The sequence below is a fragment of the Pholis gunnellus genome, assembly GCF_910591455.1.
Source record: "Pholis gunnellus genome assembly, chromosome: 7".
NCBI classification, from domain to species: Eukaryota; Metazoa; Chordata; class Actinopteri; order Perciformes; family Pholidae; genus Pholis; species Pholis gunnellus.
The window spans coordinates 25,658,169-25,682,349 of record NC_136533.1 but is presented as its reverse complement, the minus strand read 5'-3'; the positions used below and the strand labels follow the sequence as shown (position 1 = coordinate 25,682,349).

The 24,181-nt window shown below is 42.6% G+C and overlaps 1 protein-coding gene across 1 annotated transcript in view; it reads right to left on the bottom strand.

The window, feature by feature from the left end:
- Nucleotides 1-372: 372 nt before the first annotated feature.
- LOC306698772 (synaptic vesicle glycoprotein 2B-like) overlaps nt 373-24,181 on the bottom strand; it is a gene marked incomplete at both ends in the record, with an annotated part of 34,888 nt that continues 11,079 nt past the window's right edge. The window contains 12 exons of the mRNA XM_079163246.1: nt 373-556; nt 735-894; nt 1,948-2,148; nt 6,197-6,330; nt 13,766-13,854; nt 13,980-14,055; nt 14,541-14,629; nt 15,000-15,113; nt 15,889-15,978; nt 16,439-16,572; nt 18,273-18,424; nt 23,224-23,404. Of these exons, the coding sequence (XP_079019372.1) occupies nt 373-556; nt 735-894; nt 1,948-2,148; nt 6,197-6,330; nt 13,766-13,854; nt 13,980-14,055; nt 14,541-14,629; nt 15,000-15,113; nt 15,889-15,978; nt 16,439-16,572; nt 18,273-18,424; nt 23,224-23,404 (1,604 nt within the window). The remainder of the gene's footprint in view (nt 557-734; nt 895-1,947; nt 2,149-6,196; nt 6,331-13,765; nt 13,855-13,979; nt 14,056-14,540; nt 14,630-14,999; nt 15,114-15,888; nt 15,979-16,438; nt 16,573-18,272; nt 18,425-23,223; nt 23,405-24,181) is intronic.

Below are 24,181 nucleotides of genomic sequence, written 5' to 3'. Positions count from 1 at the left end.
CATCAAGCCAGAACTAGAAGTTCAACACAAAGAAACACTGACAATCACATCTGTAAATAACAACATTGCAATAACATTGTTATCAAGAAGTGCAGGTAGAAGGGAACTTTAACTCCAGAGGACTCCTTCATCATTTTAACACACATGGCGCTTATTTGCTAAAAAAAAAAGCCACAGAAAACATTTGAGTGAGTCCCATCATGCATGGAAGTACTGATAGGAAGACCACATGCAGAGGACATGAAAGCCAGTTACATCTTCAGATAATTTACATTATTAGGTATAAGCTTTTTGCATTCTTACTTTCTTTCAATGCAGAGAGAAGTCAAATCAATTGAAAGAGCCCCCCCCCCCCCCCCCCCTCACATGACCTCACTGGAGGATCTTCCCTCTGGTGTCGGGTAGTTTGAGGGCCGCCAGGCCACCGCACACGAGGGCAGCGAAGGACAACAGGATGGGGACAGCTTTGGTGACGCCCACAAAGCTGGTGAAGATGGAGCTGCCGAGCACCGCCGCCAGCTTACACAGAGCGTTCAGCAGGCCGAACGCGGTGGCCCTGAGAGACAGAGACATGACATCACCACTACTGGGATTCTGCAGATCTTCAAACTGTCAGGTCAAGTTTGATCAATACATGTGAACAATCAACAGAATTGGTCGGTATAATTGTTTTCCTGCATCTTCATTATGAAAATATGGAATATCAACACAGCTGTAACAATGAAGTGTGGTACCTTTTAGAAGCAGGGTACAGCTCCACGGTCACCACCTCCATGCCATTCCATGCAGCCACACTGACGCCACAGAACAGACACTGCAAGGCGATGATCGCTGATTGGCTGAAGCTCAGAAACAGGAAGAAGGTACAGCCTGCTGAAATGAGCATGGAGCCACCTGAGGAGATCACACAATCCCAGTATTATTAAATCATGTAGAGTGTCAATGGATGTACTCTGGACTAATGCAAAAGAAAAGCAAAAACATAAGCCTGCTAGCTAAAGTGAAGCAGCACCAAACACCATGACAGACCAGACAAAGAAAGTGAACAACTCTAACAGATTAAGTCTCTATGAAGACTAACAGCTGATCAGTGGGAGAAGCGATACAGAAACACAGCAGCGTGCTGAACCGTTAGCACTGAGATGAACTATGGAAACTCATCTCCAGCAGGGAGAGATCAGAGGGACGATTATTAATGATAATTACCAGTTGTTAAGTCACCCTTCTCATACTTTTGGCTTATTTGGACTTTTGATATGAACATTTAATCTATTGTTTTAGTTTTTTTCATTTCATGGTGAAATGTTCATCCATTAATACTCAGTGAGGGTGAGGTAGCTACCAACGTAGTCATGCTAGTTGTACTTGAACATTTATCATTCTGTAATCACACAAAAACATCAGTCACTTATAAAAAAGCTTATTTAAGCTACACTCTTTAAACCAGCGTCTAGCGGTGAGGATGCAGATCACAACCAACTGAAACTGGCCCTTTGAACAAAAAACATCCTCCTGGTATTTCTCCTTATTTGACATTGACAACAACAGTCAAAAGAGTAAACCTGCTGAGAACCAGGTTCTCATGTTAATTGATGCTTCCTGGCTTCATCTTGTCCTTGGAAACGAATCCTTTGATACGTGAAGGCAGTGTCATGGAGGTTGAATTGGATATGTTAACAACATGGCTATCACAGCACACTCAGCCTACTGAGTCAATCCCCTGCATTTTAATTGAGAGCCATGTTTTACTGCTGGTCCAACATGCTCTGGACTAACAGATGAATTCATTGTTGACAGGCTTGAGAAACAGTCTGTTTTTAGTCTTAAAGCCAGACTTCTCAGGCTGTTCATCATGTTTTGAAAATGCATTGTTCATTAATAGTGAACCTTTTCAGAATGTACGTATCAACAATCATCAGTAAATGATAACCAACTTCCAAGAATCACCTATCATCTTGGCTCTGCCAATCTTGTCCATGAAGAGGGCTGAGATGATGTTGCCTGGCAACACAGCCAGACTGCCCAGGAAGCTGACCAGGTAAATGAGAACGTCGTTCTCCTCGACAGTGTCCAGGTGGCAGCCCTTTTTGTTGTGCTCAAAGGTGGTGTTCTCCATCTTACAGTCAATGAACTTCTCCTCCCACAGGTCTACAGAGAACAGGGAGACCAGGAAACATGAGATGAAACTTATAGAAGCGGGTCAACGGTTTGCCTTTGCCTTGAACCTGGTTCAGCCAACCACCTGGCAAGGTTTTATTCAATTGGAATTTTATTATTTATCTTACATTTTATTAATTAAAGGTATAATATGTAGAAATTTTCTGAAAAATGATCCCTCTCTCATCACTTGTGAGCCAGATGAAGTGTGTGTGATGTCTGTATCTGCAGAGACTGCTCTCTGCCTGGATCTTCTCTTTTCTGCTTTGTGACTTTTCCTCGTCCCCGGAGTCTCTGTGCTTTCTCTCCTCACAGGTTTCCATGAACCATGGTTCTACCTGAACCTGGATCGTAGCATACCTGGACCTGGATCATTGTTTTACCTGGACCTGGATCATTGTTTTACCTGGACCTGGATCATTGTTATACCTGGACCTGGATCATGGATTTACCTGGACCACGGTCAGGCCTGACACTCACTATTACTACAGTTACTTACAGTCACATTTATTTTACTATTACTGCCACTAATTTTTCTATTATTTTTCTGCTACTTCTGCTATTACTTCTGTCATATATGTATGATTTCTATCACATGGATCGACTATGTTGGAATTCTATTATGTTGTCCATCCTAAGGGAGGGATCCTCCTCTGCTGCTCTCCTGTTCAGTGTGTGCATCCCGTTAAGGTCGTTAAAAACGCCGCTCTGTCATGTCCTGGACGTCTGATACCGAGGCACCAGCATTATTACATCCATGGTCCCCTTCCGCTCTGTCAGATGCAAAGTGACCGTATTTGATCAATGAGTTTAGTTGCCAACCAAATATATCAACATAGTTTAAAGATGTACCTGAATTGATGAAATAATAAAACGTAATTGGTATTTCAACCCCAGTTTAAAAACATTAAGAAAGAAAAGGAGTCTAAATACAAAGTTTTTAACTTTTTTGGTGTGGGTGGAAAGGAATAGTGAAAATGTAATGTAAAGTTAGTAGAAAGTCAGAATTGTATTGGGCCATATTGCATGATTTTCCTTACTAACTGGAGATTGTGTTGAGAATGGGAGGAGGCTCAGATGAATGTTAGGTTGGGATGATGAGTCTATGATGAAAAATGAGCTGCTATTGACAAAAACCTGGGGCCACAATAACTAATGAGGCCCTATTGCATAAAAAAAGATTGTGTATGCAATGAGAGGAGACCCAGGAGAAAATACATTAAGCTTAAATGTCATGAAAGGTGCATTTATTGGATCAACACCTGTGGAACACCAGTCATGCTTTATCCTGCCTTGATGCACTAATGTGGTGAAACTGATGAAAAGTTATGGACATTTAGACATTTTACATTTGGGCAAGTTGGCATCATGGAATTCCTGCTGACAACAATCTCTTCTTACTTACGGAAAGAAATGTCTGCACTGTTTAATCCGTATCTATCATACTCCTACTGTAAATGCTGTGGCTTGTGGCATTGGTTCAGGCTTTATACTTGTCCCTTTACTAATACAATTTAGAAAAATAAAAAAATAGATAATTTTGTGTATGTTGTTGGTGTGCTCTACAATCAGAGCCCCGTCAGGGCCAGCAAAGCCTTCACTGCTGGCCTAAACAGAATCACAAAGTTATAGCTATTTTATAATTTAATAATTTTTCTTAAATACACTACATTCAAATAATTTTTTCCCATTATCTTATTTTCTCATTGCACAGCTACTGTGTTCCTCAGTTGCTCTGCTTCCAGTGCAGCTTGTTTTAAGTAGAGCTTTTATCCAATCAGATTTCACCTCTGTGTCTCTAGGTAGAAGAGAGGCCCGAGGTCTGCTTGGAAGACTTTGCAGTTTAAGTGAATGGGGACGATATTGTTGATTGTCATAGTGTTCAACCAATCAGATTTTTAGTTTGACATGTTGGGCGTATTCTTTGAAGTGCCAGAGCTACCGAGGTAGTCTACAAGTACGTCAGCATTAACGTGCGCCATGATTGGTCAGTGGGCTAGCGTGACTGTTGTGAAGCTGATGCTAGCTAGCAGAACTTAGTAGTAGTAGTAACAGTTCAAGTTGAAAGATATGTAAGAAGTTATGACATTGACATGATATTTTTAGCGTTTTGCTTGATGTAGATTCTTTTTCTCTTTTTACTCTTTTTTTTTTAACACTCAATGGCAGAAGGAGGAGAAACGGATTTCCAGGACATTTCCAGAAAAAATGGAAATCGTTTTTTGTATGAACAGTATTCCAGGCTGCAGTGTCAGAGAAGCGTTGCACATTTTATGGCTAAGAATGCGTTTTATTTGCAACTGAGCGTCTTGGTGTTTGGAGCTATGCTACGCTAACCGGAGGTGGCTAACCAAGGCAGCAACACGACACCATAGCACAGCAGGACACTTACAGGCTACGGTGCTTTTGAAAACTTTTTGCTGAGACCCGAGTGGATCTACAACTCAACAGACACGTTGGCAGGAGGACCTCTGGCTGGAACTGAACCGCACCGATGTTCTGTACAACCGCATCATTAAACTCTTTGTTAACAAAGAAAGGAGGATGGACTTTGTCTTTAAATAGTGAACAGCAGCTTTGGTAAGTGAAGTGCTTTTGTGTTTTTACATCTGCAGTAGAGTTACCACTGTGTTCATTTGTCTATGGTGTCGTTTTTATGATATGGTTAATATGAATGGCTCGTGCTCTTCAGTGTGTGGTGGAATACGCGTTGTAGCACTGCAGTGTTGCTGGATTGATTTGTTGCTTTGTTGTCATATAAATATATGTGACTGGTTCTTGTGAGTTTGTTCTTGTCATTGTGTTAATTGATTTTGACATTGATTTTGACTATATGTATTGCCCGTTAATGATGAAGCATCCTGTCATGCGTGGGGTTAGGGTCGGACATTTGATTCTCTGTTTGGGGTTTTGTTTTCTTTAACAAAGCAAGAATTATGGTCTGGAGAAATGGGGATTGTGTGGCGATTGCTTTAGCCTTGTTTGAATCAGTAGGGAACAGCTAAACGCTGCGGGGAGAGTTTGTAGCTTGTGTGCTGCTGTTGTTTTCCTGCTAAGCTAGTTTAGCATAGTGTGCCTCCCAGAACACACGTGCCTCACCAGGGTACAATGTTTTGTTTCCGGGCTGTCAGACAGCATGTTGCCAGGTTGAGCAAAGTCCACCGAAAACATTATATTTCACACAATTTAAGCTTCTGCATTTTCCAAACGCACTAGTATTATTCAACCTATTGTTTGGTTCGTAAGCCTCGTACCGAACGGTTTAATATGAATACGTGTATTGTTACACCCCTAGAAACAAATAATAACCCGTAGCTGTGGCGTCATAATGAGGTTATTAGGAGGTGGCTCAACTGTAGTAGGACAGCACTGAAGGCCCAGGTATAAAATACACGGCCCCCCACTATATTCATGTATTTGTACTTTATGGATTTATGGTTTGATTAAAATATGGAACGGCCTAATGGCACGCACAGCAACACATTTCAGCAAAGAAACATGGACTCTAGGAGGAATCCTTCTATAAAGGCCATAAAGGAGCACAGGATGCTTGTATCCTGTAATACAAGATCTTCATAATCCAATGTAGATGTTTGTTGTGGTGAAAGATGAAACAAGCTTGGATAGATTACTGTATATTATAGTTATATAGATTTGTAAGACAATCTGCTATCTATCTGCATTCCTAATTCCTACAGTATAATGCTACTCAGTATCATTTCCATTACAAGTACCTTACTGTTCTAACTACCGACTCTTTGCCTGACAATGATGGCTCATATGGGGCACACTTGTTTCCCACTTGGCCCTGTAGACAACCCACTTACAGACAAACAAGGTCTAGATTGAGCCAGCTCACAACGTTTTGGTTTAAGTGTGGTCCATGTTACCCCACACTGGACAGTTATGGGCTGCCATTTGGTCCTGAGAGTAAAGCTTTTGGTTCAACCCACCTAATATTTAACCTGTAACCGGAATTCACTCTTATTCTCTGGAGCGGAGCTGTAATTCCTCCCAGCCCTGCTCCAGCTGGACCTACCTGTGTTATAGAAGACAGTGGAACGGATGGTGCAGTTCTCAAACACAGTGTCTGTGGACTTGATGTCTTCAAAGTGACAGTCTTCAAACAGTGAGTTCTCAAACTTCACTGACTTCATCTCTATACTGATGAACCTATGGGAATGGGATGGGACACAAACACCAACAGACAAAAAAGCATGGACTCACTTCTATTGCTGTGGCAGCACAGAATTAGGATGGTAAGAATGGGTTCAACTGTGGAAATCCTAGATGGCTACCACTGTTAATACTGCCATGGAAATAAACACTGCTGTGGACAGTGTGTTAGAGGCAAAGTAGTGGAATGATGATCTCCATGGCAATATGATATATTCAATGGCAGCCTGTATATTTATACTATTCATGCTTGATTGACAGTTAAAGCCCATTCTGTTTCAATTCTGCAAAAAGCATAGAAGTTCAATAATATACAGTAGTGTAACATACTGTATATCTGTACTGGGAAAGGTACACTCTCTCATTTTGTTAAAGAACCCAATAGCAACCCCAGGTTCAAAAGTTTCCTCCCAGCCCATCACTTTGAGATTCAACTGAGCACAACTGTGGAGGTGGTGCAATCTGTGTGCACAGCTATAGAGCTATAGAGGTAAAAATGTATGCAAAGTCAATTTAAAGAACAGAATAGAAACAACAAGGATAAACCTTAGATACCATTAACTTAGGCTATATTTCAAATCTAAAGTATATGACACACCCCTTATACACAGCACAATGTCTGTACCGTCAATAGAGGAACTCCATTGACTGATTATGGACAAATATACGAAAGACTAAAACATATAAACTTCCCATTCAGTCTGAATGAACCCTGAGGTCATCTAAACATATGTCACCAAAGTATATCAGAACAAAATACAACACTCTATCAAGACAGGATGTGTATTACTGCATGTATATCAGTCAGGCACTGAATCGACAAAAAGATGGGTTAAAACCATCGACTGTATATAAGAAGTGGGCGTAAACGTCGTGACGTCACCTATTGGGTTGCGGACTGCCGTTTTGAAGCCTCTAGCTCAGTATTTTGACCATTGCTATCTTTGGATATTGCAACCAGAAGTGACACGGGAGGGTGGAGCTAAGTGCAATAGAACACTGAATAAGACACACTTCTATACAACCAGAGGAGTCGCCCCCTGGTGGACATTAGAGAGAATGCAGCTTTAAGACATGAAGCATTGGCTTCACTCTTCAGAACTGGAGAATTTAAAAAACAAGATCAAGAAGATCTGCTACATTAAATCCTTTCTTCTTTTTCATCCATCTTGTATTACAGGTTATGTCATGTGTGATCTCTTTGGTTGCGCATGGAAATATCAGAAAAAAAAGGTCAAAGCTGAAACTTATTGAAGATTTACAACCTGATCTCACAGAAATACGTGACATGACCATGACCTCTTAACAGTGCACTACATGGTGGTGGCACAAAATGTGTCGAAAAACAGAAACAATGGCAATAGTAAGTCAATTAGTATCCTTTGTCCCGGAGGACACACGATTTAGATGCATCCACATGATTATGCAACACATGTATCACATTATTTTAGCCTTTATCTTCAAGGTGCAACACCAGTTGTATGAAATACATATAAAAACATAATTGAAAGCGGTAATAAGCTTTCCTTCCATGACTTTTAATCACCACAGCAAACATCAAAGTAACCGGAGCAAAGTAACACAAGACAATACATCCCGTCTGTGACTGTAAGGAAGGTCTCCGACATGTCACACTGTAACACACGGCTCAAGAAGCTAACACACAAGATAATAAATTATATTCATATTGGATTAAAGAATACACACAAATTTTTTTCAAAAAGTGTTTTTTTTTTTGTTTCACACCGCTGGGTTTCAGCTGAAAGAAAAAGGCTCAAATATTGTCATACAAAAACATGAGAATACATCTGCAGCATTTTAAATGTAGTTTTATAAACTATGTTCAGGAACGGGACCACGCCCAGAACACGGCTCATTCCCCCCGGACAAGTATTTAAGCTCTACTAACCCCTTCACTTCTTCTTTGGATCTGTGCTCTCATGACGTACGACAGACGCTCTCTGACTCAGCAGACGAGCAACGCTCCATCCCTACCCCACATCCCCTCTACCTCGACCCCTTCGAGCAACGCTCTCTGACTCAGATTCAAGCTTTCATACTACGCTAAACAGACGAGCAACGCTCTCTGACTCAGCTTCAAGCTTTCATACGACGCTAAACAGACGAGCTACGCTCTCCGACTCAGCTTCAAGCTTTCATACGACGCAAAACAGACGCGTTACGCTCTCCGACTCAGCTTTCATACGCTTCAACACGAGGCACGACAGACAAACAAACCACAAACTTCGACTCAACTCCAACACGATGTACGACAGACGAGCAACATCTTAAAACCGCTTACCTTTCACAAAGGCTCTCCTCAAACCTTCCGGACGACCAGCAATATCCCGAAGCTCCTTCCTTTTCTCACCACGCTTCGTCGCTAGCAACTTCGGCTACGTTTAGCCATCCACATTCCCCGCAGCCCTCGAAAACCTTCCTCCGTCAACTCCGAAGCTGTCTCCCCCCGCCTCCCAACAGCCCGGTGGGGGGGGTCCCGATTTCGGAATCCCATTATTCACCCTAATCCTCTCAATCCTTCACCCACGCTGCTCCCTCGATCGCCGGAGTTCCAGGCGCTCGAACGATCGGTGAAACCATCGCGACCCTCATTCACCATTTCGAGGCTACGACAGTCTCCATATATCCCACTTCTCCGAGCGGACAGTCTCTTGAACGAAGAATTATCCATCGCAACTTTCCTTACATCAGTCCGCTAGAAAGCGCAACTTTGCAAGCTATTCAAGCACCCGTGGCATAACAACTCTCGCTCTCCGAGCCTCCAGAGCACTTCCAGGTTCCCGGCGTCACGTCAGGCGCGCGCCGATGACGTCATGACGCATCACAAGGCAGAAGGAGCCCATCCATCCCACATCAGTCCCTCCAGAGGGCCAGGTTGTATACGCTAATCGTGAATCTTTAACCTGAACTTAATTCGGCCAATAAGTTCCCGCTTAGGGTAACGAGACCGGTACTAAGGCTATGAACCAATCCTCTTCAAGACGAGCCACAATTCAATATCTGTCAAACTGCATGCGGGAATCAGAGATACAGCTTTCAGTAGGAGATGACGTAGTAGCATCGTTAGGCTGCCGCTTCCAGTCAGTCGGCTGTTGGCCTCAACTTAAACATTACATTTACATTGCAGTCATTCAGCAGATGCTTTTATCCAAAGCGACGTACAATAAGCGTATTCAACATAGGTATTCAAGAGAACTAGTAGTCACCAGAAGTCATAAGTGCATCTCCTTTGGTCACGTACGTTTTTTAAATATTTTAAAATATCATTTCATTCGTTCTCAGAAGTGATTCGTACTACATGCGTGTACTCTTCGCCCCCCCTCTAGCCCCCAGTTGGGCGGCTCTCAGGTGCAGAGGTTAAGTTGTCCCATGCTATACTGACTCGGGCCGTCAAGCTGCCAGAGACATCTCGTTACGTGTTTCCTCCCTAACTTCATGATTAACCCAGGCATACCCATCCCGGCATCCTTTCATGTTCTGTTACTTCTACCTTCCATGTTCCACTCACCTCGGCCAACTTCGGCTAACTCCTCCCACCTCTACCGGCTACCCCAGCTGCACAGACCGCTCCAACGCACCCACCCAGCTCAAAATCCATTTCCACCAGTCCGACGAAAAGCAATCTCTTCAAACTACTCACGGACGCTCAGCACTACACCTCCCTCGATCGCTGAGCCACCAGCATCAGGCGCTACGTCAATGACGTCACAACGCACAACACGGCCAGACAAGCCCAGCCCCACCAGGGGGCCAGTTCATATCGCACCCCCTCCTTACTCTCTCTGCATCAGGGATATCTCACCCTGCAGTCTCTTTTCCCCATCTGCACTTCCAACCCACACATGCATCCATTCATCCCAGCATCTTTTCCTCTTCCCTCGCTTCTGCCTTCCCGTTCAATACAACACAGGCATCAACCAACGGTATCAACACGGACCTCACCCAATTATCGAGCCATCCACACCCAATCCCCATTTCTTCTGGGAATCGCTAAACAAGCTCGGCCGCTGCACTCAAACAGCCACTCCCCACCGGCGCAGACATCGCCAGGCTTCACCTAATTCCCAGCCCGGACTACTCCATAAGTACATAATCGATCACACCACGTCCCCCATCCGCCTAGCAGGCGAAGAAGGTGGTCGTCTAAAGCAGACATCACCAGCACCTCCTAAGTCCTTACCACCGAATCCGACGACCGGTACCTTTTCGTTTTCCTTCGGCAAGATGCGTATTATTCTGCCATGCGTCCGTCCAAGAGCAGCCCCAAAACGCGCTGCCCGAATCCGGACAAACGTCTTGTCACCGCACCTCTCCCGTGCATCACTTAATTTTATTGTCTTAAATTACCACGGCCATTATCGTGCTACCTACCGCCACCCTTTGGCACGTAAGAGTATTTAATTGCGTAGCCAGTCACTCCATTTCAGGCTCAGATGCTCAACCATGGCGAGCTAAACTGACACCAGTTCCTCTCCTCTCGGAACGGCATCTCCTTCTTCCATGACGAACACATCACCAAACCAGAAGACGTCCAGCTTTTCACAGACGCAGCACCCTCCATCAGCTCTGACGGCCTCTACAGTGACAATCGGTCCCTGGCCGCTTGAATTCTCATCCCACACGCCTTCTTCCACGATCTACAAAACGTGTACCATAGTCATAGTAGCCATTATTTTGGGGCATTAATGGTCCAATAAAGACCATTTCCAGATTGCATCCTCGTCGTTGCCCCCAAGCACTCATCGTACTTCACCGGACGGAACTGATTCAAAGCTTTCGCGCCTCCTTCAGCCTTTCATTCCCGTCACTCAACATCCTTAAACCCCACGAACATCAGTCACTTATCCATTTCCCTCCTTAAGGTCAAGCCCCACCGTACAAGTTTACATAAGCAGAATTACTTCTACACAAAACCGTCCTCAGGGGTCTCCGTGCCCAGCCTCTACCCACTTGCACGTAACCATGCTACTCGAAGGTACGTAAAGCCAATTACGCCTAAACGGCTGCCCCTCACTTCGGACCTCCTCACCCGTGGCATCCTCACGCTCAGCTCAGGTTATCTGTCCCCCTTCATGGACAAGGCATAAATTCACATTCTTGCTGGCTTCTTTCGCCGCTCCGAGTTCACCGCCTTGAACTCCATCCGTCCCGACACGCCAACGCGTCAGACACTACGTCATCCTCCCGACACAGTAGCGTATCACCTCAAATGCCGCAAGTCCAACCAATGCGGTCCACCTCAACCATCTACCTTTCCCGACCAGACTCACACTCAAGTCCGTACGAACTCATCCGCAACTACTTAAGCTCTAGTTCAGCCAGCCGAACTCCCCGGCAAGATCCCCTGTTGCGGTCTCGGGCTCACCACCACTTTCGCCATATCTTAGCTCGATCCAGAATACCCCCCGAGTTTACTCGGTGCCGCCTCCACTGCTTCAAGCCATGGACTTTCGATGACGTCCTCAAGATACTTGGTCGTTGGTCTTCCCCCGCGTACCGCTCATAAGTTTGTTCCTACCGAACGACACCAGAAACGCCATCGGCATCTGTCTTATGGAGCTATCTTTGGGGACTCTGCACCGCCAGAGCTTCCGAAGAGATAGCCCCCATCCAACATCTCCGTTCCCCCTGTTCTTGCCAGGCACCGGACACCAACGGTCCCCCATCGATCACCTAACCTCCTTTCTACAAACCCTCCTCATTTCTTCTTCCTTACATCCCTTCATCTCTGCATCCCTACCCTACATCCCTTCATCCCTCTACCCTACACCCCTTCATCCCTCTTCCTCGACCCCTACCCTACATCCCTCTACCTCAACCCCTACCCCACATCCCTTCATCTCTTCATCCCTACCCCGCATCCCATCATCCCTCTACACTACTCCCCTTCATCCCTCTACCCTCTAATTTTACTCAGGTCATTCATTCCGCGCCAGCGCCGCCTCAGCCGCCTCGAGTCAAGGAATTCCAGACCACATAATTAAGATCATTGGTCGCTGGTCTTCCTCCGCATACCTCTCCTACATCCGCTTCAACCTGAACGATATCAGAAATGCTCACCGGCATCTGTCTCCATGAAGGTATCTTTGGGGACTCTGCACCTCCAGAGCTTCCCAAGAGACGGCCCCCCATCCAACAGTCTCCGTTCCCTCCAGCCGCCGGACACCAATGGTCCCCCGCCACGTCCCTTCACCCCTCTACCTCTATCCCTAACCTACTTCTTTTCATCCCTCTACCTTGATCCCTACCCGACATCTCTTCATCCCTCTACCCTACATCCCTTCATCCCTCTACCCCTACCCTACATCCCTCTACCTCTACCCTACATCCCTTCATCCCTTTACCCCTACCCCGCATCCCTTCATCCCTGCAACCCTCTACCTCTTCTGCTTCCTCATCCAACAATCATTCCGTTATGCAATAAACCTCTCGAAACTCATACAGTTATGTGCGTGGTCCTTGTTAGTGAATTGACCAATACACACACACATGTAGTTATAGTCAGATCTGTGGTGCTCTAGTTGAGACAGTGATATTATAAATCTGTTAATTTACACATTCACCCAGTCTGCGATCTATTGCCAGCTAAACTCTTACTTTTAGTCTGGATTATGACTTATTAATATTATTTGTGTAATATTAATCTACGATCCTCATACCGAGTTTTGATTGGTCAGTAGGCGCGGCTTTTATTCAAGTCGATGTCTTATCTTCAACATAACCTGCTCTAGATTAAGTTAGGTGTTCAGCATTAGTTACCATGGCGATGTACCGTCATTGGACTGAAAACTCAGAGTTAACCCTGAAGTTACCTGTTTGGTACTCGAGTTATTGTGACCTTTTTCACGGGTTGATGTATTTTAGTTCATTCAAGAACATATTTTAAGCAACATTCTGTCCTGTCACTGCTGCATACACTTTCACGCACTACTGAGTTCGCAAACATTTAGCTACAGGAAATTATGGGATTTGTGGGTGCTGTAACAAAATTGGTTGGTGTATCTTTACTAACTTCACCTATATGGATGTACACAAAAGACAACTCTCTTGTTTATAGTATCTAAAAATACTGTCTTCACGATGTAATTCAATGTTTTTGTTCTGTCTATTAGCATATTGCTTTATGGGCTCCAGGGCATCACATACAACACATACAACAAAAGTCAGCATGCAAAGCACAGTTTCTGATAACAACATAACTGAGAATGAAATGATTGATTGACATAATAATAACTCTAATGTTGACTAGGGGGAGGTTTGCAAGCAGTAAATGGAAAGTAGCTGTCTCAAAAGATATGGCTATGACTGTCCAAACACGTCTTCACACTGATCAGTCAAAAAAGTATAAACCTCAAACCTGGAGTGAATCTCGGTTTGCTTTGTGTCCAGGAGGTAATACAGCAAGACTTACTTGTCGTGGATGTATTCTCCTTCTTCATGAATCTGGTTCTCTAAAGAAAAGTTAAAATGGAAGTTCTCCACTCGCTCTTTATGGAACACCTAAACAGAGACAAAAAAAACATGAATTAGTTTTCTGCAGAGGTATTTAAAACCAAACCATGAATACATTCAAAATGTCTTGCTGTCACAAAAGCAGGACAAAATGATCCGTGTTGCTTAGTTACCTTGACTCTGGACTCGTACTCCTTATACTGAAGGTGTTTGATCATGTCAGGGAACCAAACGGACAGACCATAGTAACTGTGATAGAGAGAAGACTGGGTCAGTGAAAGGTGCATAAAAGAAGTGCAACCAAGACAGAAAGACTGCAGCCTATCTATCCCATGAGAAAGACTGCTCCTCTGCTTCATCATTCAATATGGCCTTGCTCTTTGGGGCGTCCTTGTGGACCTTAAGACTGCATTTACACTGTTCTTTTGGGTTGATTTTTCTGTTATCGCCATTTACTGCTACACACACCCATACCGCATCTCAGGACTGACAACTGATACCTACCCTTTGTATTGTTTCATTTATGTTTGTGTGAAAATAAAAATGCTTTTCTTAGCAGTCAGCTCGTTTGTGTCCCTGGTTTGTTTCAGTCTCTGAGCCGAGCTGTGACAACTGTAAGACTGTAAGACTGTAAGACTGTAAGTGCAACATGGCTGGCTAACTCTTGATCCATGTCACTCTGCTGTTCCTTATCAACCTGAATGATGATGTAACACATGACATCATGAACTGACCTGAAAGCCATGCAGAACCAGATGATGGCCATGAAGAGTGTAGCAAACCTCAGTTCGGCAGACAGGAGTGATGCCACGTTCTTCATCACCTGGGACAAAATAGAACTACAATAAGTGCTACTGGCTATATGCTAAATATACACAGAAGCATTAAAGTGCTACATAGACTTCCATCAGTCACAGAATTTGATTTCTCGATGTGAGTCTTAATAATGACAATTGCCAAACCTGTTCAGTCAATGAGTTAGCTGTCAGTCTGTATAACTTAATGTTTACTTCTCTTGGTTGGTTTGTAAAACGTCAGTGTGAACAGAAACTGGACCAGTACTAAAGTGATTCTGGAGGGAAAAGGTACAAAAACAAATCCACATCCACCCTCCTCTGAGCCTCCGTCTCACTCACTGAGCCAACATGTTTCCAGCTCCAATCCCTTCTTGTATTGGGTGTGTTACTACATACCAGTTTACTGAGTGTTAGTGAGCGTACAGCCCATCGTTGTACAGCCGTTCCTGTAGCACTCTGGATCTCAATAAACTCATCCTCTGCTGTCTTAGGCGTCTTGATGTGAGTCACCTGAAAAGAGAGGGACATTTCTAAAAGAACATTTGATCTTTGTCTAAACAGCTTCTCCTGAATAAAACACTAATACATTATTTTAACATCAGTATGAGAATTGGTTCACAATTGAATTCCGAACCCTTCTGTTTCACTCACATCCCAGTGAAAGAAAGAAATCTATGACTCTGATACATGGACCCACAAATGAGACTTGCCTTTAACAAATCCATTGAATGGGCCATTTTCTGTATATTGTCTTGTGGGGCTTTGTGCTGTGCTGAAGGGGGGACCGAGTGGTACAGTTGGCATCTTGCATTAGTATCTTATGTCTTAATGTGTGGTTTGAGTCACCTTAGCATGCTGTGAGTACGTACATTTCATTTGATTTTGGTTTTTGTGCAGTGGTTTATTCATAATTTGCCTACATATTTTGTGATCATTTCTATTATTCGACTATTTACGCATAACGCTCCACTGACCTCCCTGATGGTGCAGTTTAGCCCATGTTGTTTTTTTATTTTTCATTTGTTTTGATTTATGTATTTACTCCAACCCTCCTTTATTATGATCTGCATTTAGGCCTTTTTTATTGAACCCCCCTTGTTGAGTGGAGACAAGTCTTTTATGGCATGCATTGTAATACAATCTATATTTTCAGTATAGCAGTCTGTAGTTCCAGTTTATTCTGGGTCTTGTGCGTTGAGTATCACCGGGTCACATATACATCCATTCATATCTGAATAATATATTTGAACTGTTACATGCATATTGGATAGTGACATGTACTCACAGTAAAGACTTTTTCTGGCTGTCCTTTGGCCCTCCAGTTAGTGTCATGGACCTGTTTCAGGATCATCCACGCCTCATCATGCTTGGCATTCTGGTCAACACACACACAAACACACGCATACAAGCATGCACGCAGCAATGTAAAAATAATCTAGTAACTAAATTGCAATGTCGTCACCATAAAGACTTTGGATTTTCCTCGAAGAGTCCTGTACAGATTGTGCAGGACTCCACTCTCAAACCAACATCAGTTAGAAGCAGTGAGCAGTGAACCTGGGGTTAATGCATTTCAAGTATATGCAAGGCCCCAAAGATTAAAGCACTCTCATCAAGTATAATGTTGAATCGGCTACTTTGTTGATTTGTTCACCATCATAGGGGTCATGTGTTCCGGGTTTAAATCACACGCACTTTAATTTGCATTTACATTATTTAGTTTCAATGGTTCAGGTTTAATGAAGCCCTCAGAAACATTTGAACAGTGAACTGCTAGTCCTTCTTTGCATCAGTGTTGGAGTAGATGTCCACTATAAACATGTGTGCAGTCTCACCTCCAGGAGGAAGCGGGGACTCTCAGGCATGAAGGTGAGTCCAACCAGAGAGCCGATAGCAGGAAGAGCCGCAACCAGGACAAACACCCGCCAGCTGTGGAACTGGAACTCTGTGCCCATGCTGAACCCCCAACCTGTACAACAAACAAACACACACAGGGATCGTTTACCGTAACTAATAAGGTGCTTTTATTAATTTGAACTATCATATTTCTGTCAGTGCACTTGTTTTCCAGAGTATTTTATACATAAAGCTCTCTGACACAAACCCTTTTATCTATGCTTTGCTTTTTTTACACAGTCATTCTACTTTTTCAGCCAACAGACATGTGATCACAGACAAAAAAATATAATTTTTATTAACATCACAAATCTAACAAAATTCCCAAACTGTCAGCGTGTCATGGTGGAGAGAGCTCTGTATTTAAAGGCATGAAAGTGTTGAATGTCTGATCTTCTGTAATATATTCTTTCTGATCCCACCCTGTGTCCAAGTGCGCCCCAGGTGTGCCAGGCAAGCCTAGCCACGAAAATACCAAAAGTGCATTTGGAATGCCTCCAAAGCCTTGAACAAGACGCACTGCCATCTGCGTTGCGCCAGAAGCCATTAAAGGCAAAGCTGAATTGGTTATAGCATACGGACAATATGTTTTTTTATGAGATTGGAGAACACATCCCTATTCTCTATTCCTTTTTCTTTCTTTATTTACTAGAACCAAACTAAATAAGCAAATGGTATATATCCATCCATCCATCCATTGTCTTCTGCTTATCCGGGGTCGGGTCGCGGTGGCAGCAGGCCGAGCAGGCTGACCCAGACTTCCCTCTCGCCCGCAACATTTTCCAACTCATACTGGGGGATCCCGAGGCGTTCCCAGGCCAGCTGGGAGATATAATCCCTCCAGCGTGTTCTGGGTCTTCCCCGGGGTCTCCTCCCAGTTGGACGTGCCCGGAAAACCTCCAGTGGGAGGCGCCCAGGAGGCATCATAATCAGATGCCCGAACCACCTCAGCTGACTCCTTTCAACGCGAAGGAGTAACGGCTCGACTCCAAGTTCCCTCCTGATGTCCGAGCTCCTTACCCTATCTCTAAGGCTGAGCCCGGCCTTAGAGAACCCTACCTAAATGGTACCTGACACTTTAAATCAGAGGCTCTGGACGACTCCATAGGTTGAGCATACAGTGTGGGACACTATTATAGGATATCACTTAGTGAATTCAGCTGTTTGTATTTCTTCAGTTTGGTCTGCATAGTCTGTTTTTGTGAGGAGGCATTCAGCTCTTCAGCTCTTCCGCTTGCCAGTAACAGGTGGACTGCATTGTGTCAAATTCATTCTCCAGGTGGATAAATTGTTCTAGCTACCATGTTTGCTTCCTGAAAATATTAAGACAGTGAACTTTCAATACGTTTTGCAAGGGATCCGGTTCCTTGTATGAAGAGTTTGTCTTTGGATAGTGAGAAAACAGCGTCTTACATGAGTGACACGTATTCCTCAGTGGCAGGAAACACAAAACATGCTGTGCTATATTGAGAGCTTACCAAGACTTTTAGGCTTGGTAAACAGTGACATTGATTGTGATTGTATGTGAATAATTATATATTTTTAACATATTTATATATAATCTTTCTTAGTTTAAAAATTCTCATCTTTATCAAAAGTCAATATTTCAATTATAGAAATCTCCTTCATTCCTGTCTGTAGATAAAGTGACTCCACACAGGGTTCTACCCCAGCATTATTATTGGATGTTGCAATGACCCACTTTCCCCACAAGCAGCATTGCAGGAATGCTGTACAGTACTCTATCTTAACTGACCTCTTTTGGGCTCTTACCGTATCTGGGTATGATTCCCCAGGCAGTGAACGAAGCATAGATCCCACCGATCATCCAGAACATACACAACCAGGACAGGTGCTCTCCTCTCTTGTCCATCTGAAGAAACTCAGAGAAGTACGAGTACACGATGGGCACTGTGCCACCAATACTGAGAGTAGAGAGGGATAATGAGAAGATAATGAAGGACAAAGAGAGTTATCATTACAAATATTCATTTAAAGGAATATGATAATAATAATAATAATAATAATAATAATAATAATAATTATGATGATATGGAGGAATAAGTACACGAAAGTTTAAGATAAAGTATATTTCAGGGGCACTAAAGCTGTCCTGTGAGGTGAATTCACTTTCCACCGAGCCATAAAACAATATGCAATATATGCTTTTTCATTTTCTAAGTATACCCGCTCTGCTATGTTTCTGGCCCTTCTTGTATTGTTTGACTAAGGAATAGTCCTTTTGCCATGGCATCCATTTAATGAAACTAACAAACACACTTAAGACACTTCTGATGTGAGGGTCCTGGCACAGAGGATGTCGTATGCTGTACAGATTGTAAAACCCTCTGAGGCAAATTTGTGATTTTGGGCTATACAAATAAATTTAATTGAATTAGTTGTCCCAATCTGTCTCTGCTTGTCAGCTTATCAAACAGGACCAGAACCTGCCTGTGAGGTCATTTATGTAATAAGTGAATGAACCAAGGCTTTGCTTCTCTTGGAGGTACAAGGTACTTTTTGTGTGTGAATTTTGGTTGTACTACATGCCAAGCACACACATTAATAAGCATGCGTTATATGCAGCAGAGCGGGTATGCATGACAAATGATATCTACTGATGAGCAAAGGAGTGTTGCGGTGCAAACTGTGAGTGGTTGTGCATCACATTCACTGTGCTGTGCTCAGTGTGTGACCTCATTTCTGAGCCAGTGTGGCTCCCTGTGGACGACAGTAACTCTGCTGTTACTGCAATGAAACACAAACCAGACTCTGCATATGGACTGTATGAAGCTTGATTTAATGTATGTTCTCTATATTAAAAAACTGTATTGATGGCTGAAAACATCCTACGGTACTTCTAAAGGCTTTGAAAGAGCAGCTGAATACAAAGAATGCTGTGAATGAATGTTACACATTGGTGGCTCCTAATGACAGTGAAAAGGAACTCCAGGACCCATACATCCATAGCACACAACAACATTCTGCAGGTTCATACCAAACCGTTTTGTTTTGGAATGTCTGAACCTGTGTCGTTGGTGTTTCTAAAACCCTGTCTACAGTATGGTGCTGGCTCAGCGGGGTCTGGACAGAAGGCTACACTCTGTTTAGGAGACAGTCTACAAATGTTTCAGGTGGAAAAGATGGGATGGATACTTTAGGATAATTAGATGAGTCTATTTTAACCTTTTAACCTCTAAGCCTATTTTGAGGCCTCTTCTCGAAAATGTCATACCCATACTTAAAGGGGCTTATCTCTCTAACTACAAGGTCTATTTGAATAATTTCCATCTAATAATAACACTAACACTTGTGATAGTTTGGTAATATGTGTACATATCAGTGTATATGTTACTGGTAAATGCTAAATGAATATAACTCACAGCTCAAATTGAAAATGTTCAGGTTCGCCTGGAAAAAAAAGCACTTTTGTCTTTGAAATAATGCAGCAGTAAGCCTAAAACTCTACACAATCATAGCACAACATGTCAGCAGTCCTTTTGTGAAAGTGAAGCAGGCCAAGTTGATAGAGGTTGGAGTACAGAGAGTTCATGTCAGGTCAAGCCAAAATTCAGAATTTCCCGAATTTTGGAACCAGGTTTCCAGCTGTTCTATTCTAATTTTATATACTATATAACTATATATTTAATAATAGGGTTCGATCTATCTAATACAGCAGTTTTTGACCTCTCAGGGGCCTGATTTATGTGTTTTATCTGATTTTTTTGTCGCTCCCTGTGTGTGTATTGGCAGTTTTCAAAGCCTATGATTGGTCGATTTGCACATGTGATACGTAAGTCAGGTCAGTCAGGTGATTGACAGACTTTTTAGCCACTTAAACTCCAAAAGAGTTGCGCAACAGACCGAGCGTCGAAATGATTTGCTGAAAAGTAAAAGGACTATCTATGCATAAATGCCTGGATTATCTCTATTTTACTCTCAAACGAACGAGAGGGACTGGCGCATATGTAGCAAAAGGATTTAAGTGGATTTACAGAGTTTTTCGCCCAGCAAACCAGCTCAAGGTACGATGCGTTTCAAATGTTTTGCTCTGTGGTTTGGTTGTGCTTGTGTGTGTTCCACGGTGTAACGTTTGAACGGTTTGAAAGAGAGAAATATGAAAGATATCTGCGGATTCAGGGTGGAATTCTCTTGCTTGCTAAGCTATCGTTCGGCCATGACGGTCTCTTTTTTTGTGATATCTACATTCAGAGTGCGTAGCTCGCTAAAAAATACGTGGTATTGTACTAGAACTTGGTAGTTAATATATTACTTTGTGTATAATTGTGTTTTGAGTGAGTAAAATGACATTGTGTTATATTATATAGATGGATTATTTTTCTTATGGTACACACAGTTCATGATAACATGTGTTTACAAGACCGGGTCAAAACTTATCTTCTTCCGTTTTCTCCCCTTTGAAGGGGGCTTATACTCTACAGACGTAAAGCTCCCTTGGGTCAAATTTGTGATTGTGATAGTGGGCTACATGAATACAATTGAATTGAACATCAATAATTATATCAATTATTGTATTTTCAAAATGTCTCAAATAAAAAACCGAAATTAGCATAATTAATATGCATAATGTACATTTGCATTGCTTTGCTATTGTCAACACTTGGATCCCTCATCTAAAGTGTTTGACTGTGGTTTGATGTGTGTTCATTTCTCCAAACTGTATTTTGTGTATGTTTGGGAATGTTGTATGAATGTTAGTTAAAGTCCTGATGGACCGGTGGCAGTGGTGTATAAAGTACCCAAAAGCCATACTTGAGTAAAAGTAAAGATACCTTACTGGAAAACGACTCCAGTAAAAGTGAAAGTCACCTATTAAAATACTACTTGAGTAAAAGTCTTAAAGTATCTGATATTTACTGTACTTAAGTATCAAAAGTAGTTTTCTGATATTAAATGTACTTAAGTATTGAAAGTAAAAGTACATGCTGTTAATAAAAAAGCAAAGGGTCAGAATTTTGAGAATTATGAAGTTTATTCTTTTAAGTGCTGTGGCCACCATGACCAAGGACAAGGAGTTGTGTTGAAAATAATTGGGTTGGCTGTGATCCATCCAGGAGCAACAATGTTGAACATCATATATTGTACATAAGTATACTTTTGCATCTACTATGAACTATGGGCCTGATTTGAACACAACAGGCAAAGGTTTTGCTCAAGCTGAATCTGCAATTGGTCGACTGCTACCATCATAACTCGATCTGATCATCCACAAAATGACTCAAATATCAAAACATGATCAATACTAAAGTATTACAAATCGTAATGCGGCGCTCTCGCGGATCCTGTCAATCATATGGTGTGATGGCTAGCTAACGTTAGCCAACTAGTGCTGCAATGATATAGCTATGATGACTCAAATCAACAACATCACAACTGTCAACACTTCCTCAGCTCACTAACTCGCTAGCGATCTGTCTACTACACTAATTGTCTCATTTGATTTACGATAGCGAACGTTAGCCTAACATACACCATGTATAGCTACATTAGAAGATCTGACACCTGTCTCCCCCCCCGCCAAAGATATACTCTGTGCGAAACACTGCTAGATATCTTAACAGGTTTATGATAATTATGATAACTAAACATGGCCGCAACTAAACACGTTGCGGCTCATGGGATTCATCTTAATTTACCCCAATGTGTTTCCTGTGGTTGGATGGAGAGTTTTTGAATGCCAATATTTCAGTAGCTTCGGGTAAGCATAAGAGGCACTTCATCCGGTACGAAGAATCTTTCACTCCAACATAAGAAAACATTTCTCGCAAATATGGCCACGGGTGTTGGTCTTCGTCACCACCGTCGTTTGTTGCGGGAGCAGCAGGTGCTTCCATTTCTGCTTCCATCATGAAATCAGTCATCGTAGAGTGGAATTCTACTCATGTAGTCGCTCGCTAGCTAGCATCCTGGACATTACTGGGAATCAAGAGACCGCGGCTTTGAGAGCACTTGTTTGCAGTTGCGCATTAACGTGATTAACCAATGATTTAACTTGCAAGCTAGGTCCACTGATTCACCAAACCTGCTTGCTTGCAGTCTGTGTTCCACCACAGTCCCCGACGTTGGTCTCATGATTCATTTTTTTTCTAAAGATAGATTTTATTTTGTAGCGAGTAACGAAGGTTTCAGGGGAAATGTATCGTTGTCAAAGTATCAGTTTTCTTTGCAAAATGTAGTGAAGTAAAAGTAAAAGTCAACAGAAATATAAATAGTAAAGTAAAGTACAGATATCCAAAAAAACAACTTAAGTACAGTAACGAAGTATTTCTACTTCGTTACTATACACCACTGACCGGTGGCACCTTGCATGGTAGCCCCTGTCATCAGTGTTTGAATGGGTGTGAATGTGTGAATGATGACATGTACTGTTAAAGCGCTTTGAGTGGTCAGAAGACTAGAAAAGAACTAGAAAAGTACAGTCCATTTACCATTTAACAGCATAATATGGCAACAAATTGGAGAAACAGGATATACTTATCAAACAGAGTGAATGAGAGATATCAGTCTGAAGTTCAGGTTAATATAGAGCAGAACAGAAACACTGTCACACCTATTCATTATGAAAGAGCAACGACCAACACTCGACTGACCAACGGTGTAACTTCTTCACTCAGTCAGTCACTCAGGGACAGACGTTCACTGTTATAGGGCCTAACTTTATCACCTAACTAAAAGGAAGAGTGTGTGTTTTTGTGAAAGTTACCCAACGCCAGACAGCACCCTGAAGAAGAGGAAGAAACCGTAGCCCTGGGCGAACGAAGACAGGAAGCCAAAGAAACAGTTTATTGCTAATGCCACAATCAGACAGCGCCGACGCCCAACTTTGTCTGCCAGACCGCCCCACAAGAACGCTCCCACCATCATGCTCAGAAAGACGGTCAGACCTGCGCAGATGGAGAGAAATAGACACATCAGTCACCGCAAGTAACAAAGTAATACGATGTTCATGACATTCTTAAGACAACATTTTTTTTTTAGAGTTCAGTAGAAATGTATGTAAAGTTGTGACTAAACTAGGTCAAGAGATAGTGTTCAGCTGCTTACTAAATGCTATTGACTTGATGGTAATGAAGGGAGCATGTTCCTCTTCTGGTTGGATTCAAAGCTACCAACCTACTGTGGATTCTTTCAATATCATTCAGTCCACAGCATAAAAATGTATTCTGCTGTTGTACTGCCAAATACGAGCTGTTAATAACATTAATCTTGCACAGCCGAGCCGACATCTCGTGAGCTTAGTTATCACAACAAAAAAACTGGAACTATTAGAACTAGTTCACAGTTCAAAGTGTCTTTGTTGTCCTTTACAGTGAATTTGTGTGTAGCCAGGTCAGAAACAAAACACAGAAAACCCTAAACACTGATGGACAGCAGCAACAAACAACAGGACATAGTATACAGAGCGGTTCAGTATGAGGAATCAGAATCAGCTTTATTGGCGATGTATGCGTACGCATACAAGGAATTTGACACCGTTTTTTGTACAATATACAAATAAACAAAACAAGGACAACAAAGTAGAACAGAGGTAAGCATGAACAATGAACTAGTATCTAAAATATAAAAATATATCCAAAAGTATATATATGAACATAAAGAACAACAACAATGACAATAGAATTGAGTATTAGTGCAAAATGGAGGTAATAGTGCAGTATGTC